Below are 5,592 nucleotides of genomic sequence, written 5' to 3'. Positions count from 1 at the left end.
AAAGCCTTAACGAGTAAAGAAAAATATATAAGCTAATTTTTTAAGCGAGGGTTAATGTTATAACAATAAACATTGAAAAATGTATTATTAAAAAAAATACCGTAATAACTAACGATTAACCAATAATTTGTGAAACTCTCCTAACATTGGGAAAAAAAATAGCTTGGTCCTTGGTGGCAAGCTTGGTCAACCGCGGAGGAGCCTTGTGGTTAACAACGAACCAACAGTGGTGGTCGGCTAGGTTGGTCGTTGTTCAGCATTCGTAAAGAAGGAAGGAACAAAAGAGAAATTTCAATCGACCGCCTTTTCTTTTATTTTGCATCTGGTTTTTATTTAATTTTTGTAGTTTTTAGTTTTAGTTTGGGCTCAATAATTTAAACTTGATTAAATAGATTATGGATAAAAAAGAATTTTAGGCCCAATAATTATAAGATGGTAAAGACCAATTCATATTATCTAAGTTTTGTATTTTTAAATGCATATATAAAAATATAGATACAAAAAGTTTTGGCCCCTAAAAATTGCGTTCCCCGGCCGACGGTCCGACCGGCGCCACCCTCTAGCCGGTCATATTCCCACACTTCTCATTTTTCTTGGCCTTTGTAAAATAACTCAACTCATATTATATAACCCTCTTTTTTATTAAGTTAACTTTTTCTTGAACGATTGAAATTGCTATATGATCCGTTTTTCATCAAATCAGTTTACTTTTAATTATGTACATGATTATGTATTGTGTAGTTTTAGAGGTTGTTAACTTGTTGAGTTGTTGCATATGCGCAGTAACCAGATATAAGTATATTATCTCACCTTATTAATAGCGTATACACTTTAAATTAGTTAAATTTGTATTTTGCTTTTCTAGAAAATGCATGATTATATAAAAATATAATTCATGGAATTGTATGGGAAGTAGTTTCTAGGTGTTGTTTTGGTTCCTTTAACCTTAGAGAGCTTGACTCGAGCTCTAATCGTTTTAGGTCTATTTCTTAAACTCGAGTTTCGCTTAGAATTTATTTTTCAAATTTGAGCTTGGGTTGGACTTAGAGTTAGACTCGGGCTCGTTTATTAAACAATCTTATTTTTAAGCTCGAGCCTAGATTTGTTTAAGCTTGCCACAATTCAGGCTTTTAGCCGGCTGATCTCAAGTAGCCATAAGAATCCTAAACAAGAGCTTTGGTCAACATATCTATTTGACAAACATGCAATTGTGACTCATAAAAGTTTTAACATCTTCATAAACACGATTTAAGAAGCCCCCCATTAATAAAATCAAAAAATCCATATTGAGTTTGATATTTCTTCTTCATGATTGAATCCAAAGTGATTTCGTTTCGTGTGTTGCATTCCCACACTTATTGCACGTCAAGAGTTGTTGGCTTTCGTGCACAGGTTTTAACGAAGTTAGTTAATGCAATGGAAATAAGTAAACGTACGAACCAATCCAAACCAAACTAACTTGGATCAGTGCCAATGGTTGTGGTCTCTCTCTATCTCTCTCAATCCTTTCATATCCTTTTACTAATTAACTTCTGTGTAGTGAACTAGTGATGGTATAGTCTGCGAATCTGGAGCTAGATTATGTCTGAGTCCTTACATCATTGTTGAAGTTCTACCTTTGTTGCATATTTGAGGTCTAATTATGTTGTAATTGAATCATTTTGTTCTGTATTAATGAAGTATAAGTTCTTATTTCTTTTGAGTTAATTATAGATTATTTAACATGTTTATGTTATCAGAAGTGGTTGTGCTTTATGATATAGTTCAATAAAAAAAAAACCTATATAGTTCAATGAAAAAAAAAACCTTTTGATGGAATTGATGTGAATGTAATTTGCTTTCTAACTTATGATTTTAGAGAGAGAAAAAAAAACTTTACCTTATGTGATTATATGGCAATTAATGATGGAGTAATAATTATGTGTCATGTTGACACGTTTGTGGTAACTCAAAGCAAGTAGTAATACAAGTATGGTGGGTGATAGTTGACACGTATGAGTTATTTAGCAATCAATGATATATAAAAAATATTGTGGTATGTATGATATATATAAAACTAAGCGATAGAGTTGATAATAAATAGTCACGAGGTTGAATGTGTAAACAATTTGTATGATTGGAAATACTTAAACAAAGAATCTACATGGAATATGTTATATGTAGCTTGTCTTTATACTCGTCCAAGTCATAGTTTGAGACAATTGTAAACTCCACGTTGCCTAATTGATAGTTACTGTTTTGACCCGCTAAGCTAATATTAATTGAGGTTATGGTTATTAACGGTGGGCTACGCAACATAATGAAGTGGTATAATTAGAAATGCGTGAAATATTGTATCTCATGTATTTATGATGGTTAGAAACAGGTATGGGAAGCACAAGATCATGACGGGAGTGTAAAGTTGAGAAATGGGGTTATGAAGGTTTGGCTGTATTTTACGGTGAAACCAGATTCATATACACTGTATACTACTGTTTACGGTGGAATTGAATTATGGTCAGACCTATAATTAACCATGACTATGTATACTCAAGTCATACTTTCATTTAGTGTTACAATGATGGTATTCCAAGTGAACCCAGGAGTCCAAATTGATGATGATATAGCGGGTTTCGTATTTCAGTTGTTTTAGTTAGTTTTGTGAATGTATATCTCGTGTTTTCAGATTAAAGTATTCAAACATTTAACTAAATGAACCATTGGATAGACGATTTGTGTGAACTATACTTCTCGAGGGGCCAAAATACATGCCAATACTTTTTAAAAACCTAAATGAAGCTTTGTATAATTATAGGTTAAACCGTAGTTTACAAAGTACAAACACCAATCACACACACAAATTTGGTGGGACAAATCCCTTTTTAGTAAAAGGGTTAGGCTAAACCATAGGGAGCTTGTTCTTTCTTTGGGATATCTGTTTTACTAGCATTAATGGCATAATATCCACACGTCATTACATGATACGGCCCATAGTAAATATTAGTGGTGTCATTGTCGACCTCAAATTCTTACAGCTGTATTGGCATTTTATAGTTTTGTTACTTTTATAACGTTTGTTAATTATTTTTTAAATAAATCTAAACAAATATTAATAACAATTATTTGGCTAATTTTTTTTAAATATAATTCTATAATATCTAAATCTTTATAATCAGCAATACTTTTCTAGACGTAGATTTACCAACTAGTGTACCAATGTTTATAGTGGCTCCACAGTGTTGTAACGGAAGGAATCACATACACTCCTAAGTGCACCATGACATAATGGTTAGCATTTGTATGTACAACTAGTGTACCAATGTTTCGTCAAATGTCGACATCACTAACTATTATTTGATTAAAAGTGTGATAATATGTGCGACTTCAAGAGTGAGATGTTAAATGAATTTATGTAAACTTTTAGAAACATTTTTGGCAGAATCTTGTATTACAGCATATAATAAGAAATACCTCTTCTGGAATCTATTCAAAACATCAATACTAGCAATAAGGGTGCTAATGCCTCTGATAAAGACGTCACCTTATTTTTGGTCAGTTGCTTGTTGAGAGAGTGTGTGTGTTTGTATATGTTTTTAGTATGGCGTGAAGGATTTTTATAATTTAATAGGGAAACAGGTAGTTGCACCATAAGGCTGTGTGTTATGGTGGGGGCTTCAAAGCCCCTCCACAGTGTCACGTGGGCACTGAGGACATCGAAGCCCCAGGACATAATGCCCCTCTATGGTGAGGGGGCTTCGAAGCCCAACATTTTTCTTTTTTTGGTAAAACAAAAAAAACCAATACAATAATATATAATACAATAATACTAAAATACAAAATAAATTGAATAAAAAAACATATAAAAAAATTAAAGCTATTTTTAGTCGCTGTCCTCGCCGTCACCTTGCTTATTACTCCAAAGATGTTCAACCAAATCCGATCGAAGGCTGAAATTCGTTTCCCTTTTTCGTGTTTTTAATAGATTAGCAAGTTTCTCATCTTCGTTTAGTGTACAGATCGGCTCTGGCTCATCGTTGTACTCGCCTTGGCAAACTGCTCTACCCAAGTCCTCCAATATCATATTATGCAAGATAATGCAAGTGTACAGTATATTTCTTAACTTATCCATTTGTAGAAAACGAGCCGGTTGTCTAATGATAGACCAACGTTTTTTTAATACACCGAATGCCCTTTCGATGTCTTTTCTTGCCGACTCGTGTTTTTTCTTGAAATACTGACGTTTTTCGTCAATCGGGCACGTAAAGCTATGAACCAACGTGGCCCACTCCGGATAAATACCGTCGACTAGATAATATCCGTATTCGTAGTTGACATCATTCGTGGAAAATGAGATGTCGGGCGAGACTCCGTCTGTGAGGCGGTCAAAAATAGGGGACCATTAATCACAGCTATATCATTGTTTGCACCGGGCGTCCCAAAAAATGCATGTCATATCCAAAGATCAAATGATGCAGCCGCCTCAAGAATAACTGTTGGGCCATCATGATCACCCCGATGATATTGACCTTGCCAAGCAACAGGACATGCTTCTCATTCCCAATGCATGCAATCGAGGCTACCAAGCATCCCGGGAAAACCGTGTCTTTGATGATGCACCTTGTATATTTTTTGTACGTCGCTTTGAGTCGGCTTCCTCAAATATTTTTTATGATATAGTTATGGAATACCTAAGTTTAACAAATTTTATGAAATTCATGCTTAAAATGTTACGGTTTTGAAATAAATAATTAGAATATTAATACTCACATTCGCAGAATGTGTGAAGCGCTTGACGAGCAACTGTCGCCTACATCTGTAAGTACTCTTCCATGGCGTCGCTCGCAGTCTCGTACGCTAGTTGACGAATTGCCACCGTGCATTTTTGCATTGTTGAATATCCCGGTTTACCTCTCGTGTCCGCCTGTTGTTGGAAGAATGCATAAACGCTTTCTAAATCATCAAGTATTCGTAAAAATAGTTGGCGACTCATTCGAAAACGGCGCCGAAATCGTTCCAAATCAAAAGTCGCATCCGACGAAAAATAATCTTTCATCAACCGGTCATGCGCACCTACGCGATCCCGTTGAAGATGAGGCCGTCTTTCTAGTGGTCGTGAGCTTTCGTAATTCTGGACTACGAGTCGGGTAGCCTCTACAACGGCACTAAATATCGCTTCATCCTCTGAATCCGAATTGGAAATATCGTCAATATCGGGCTGGAAGTCGAGTATGAAAGATGAGTCGGAAGACATATTTGAGGAGAAAGTGTTATAAAGTTTAAATAGGAGAATGTGATGTTTGTAGAGGTTGGGTGATTGGTATATATAGGATTTGATTCATTTCAGAATTGTTTATTAGAGCGAGAAGAGATTATAACCAATCACATGATTTCTTTTTTAAATTTTTATTATTTAAATAAAAGGGTATGTTAGTAAAATATAAAATGCTTTGTTTTGTAACTCATACTCATTAATGGTTTAATTAATGTTAAGTTACTAACATTTAATAATTTGTTATTATTATTATAATTATTATTATTATTATTACTTATTTCATCTAAAATTTGAACAATTAAAATCCATTTTATCTAAAATCATTTTATTCTAACACATGA

At 34.2% G+C, this 5,592-nt stretch overlaps 1 protein-coding gene across 1 annotated transcript; it reads right to left on the bottom strand.

The window, feature by feature from the left end:
• Window positions 1–3,859: 3,859 nt before the first annotated feature.
• LOC143558396 (uncharacterized) lies at window positions 3,860–5,230 on the bottom strand. Its single transcript, XM_077047242.1, has 2 exons — window positions 4,888–5,230; window positions 3,860–4,350 (listed from the first exon to the last, which is right to left on the bottom strand). Exons 1-2 carry the CDS (start codon window positions 5,228–5,230, stop codon window positions 3,860–3,862), a joined length of 834 nt encoding a protein of 277 aa, XP_076903357.1.
• Between the last annotated feature and the right edge of the window lie 362 nt (window positions 5,231–5,592).

The sequence above is a fragment of the Bidens hawaiensis genome, unplaced genomic scaffold (genome assembly GCF_021521415.1).
Source record: "Bidens hawaiensis isolate Kalapana, Puna unplaced genomic scaffold, B.hawaiensis_p1.1 tig00019448_1, whole genome shotgun sequence".
In the NCBI taxonomy this organism is placed as follows: Eukaryota; Viridiplantae; Streptophyta; class Magnoliopsida; order Asterales; family Asteraceae; genus Bidens; species Bidens hawaiensis.
This window is presented reverse-complemented; position numbering and strand designations above follow the sequence as displayed.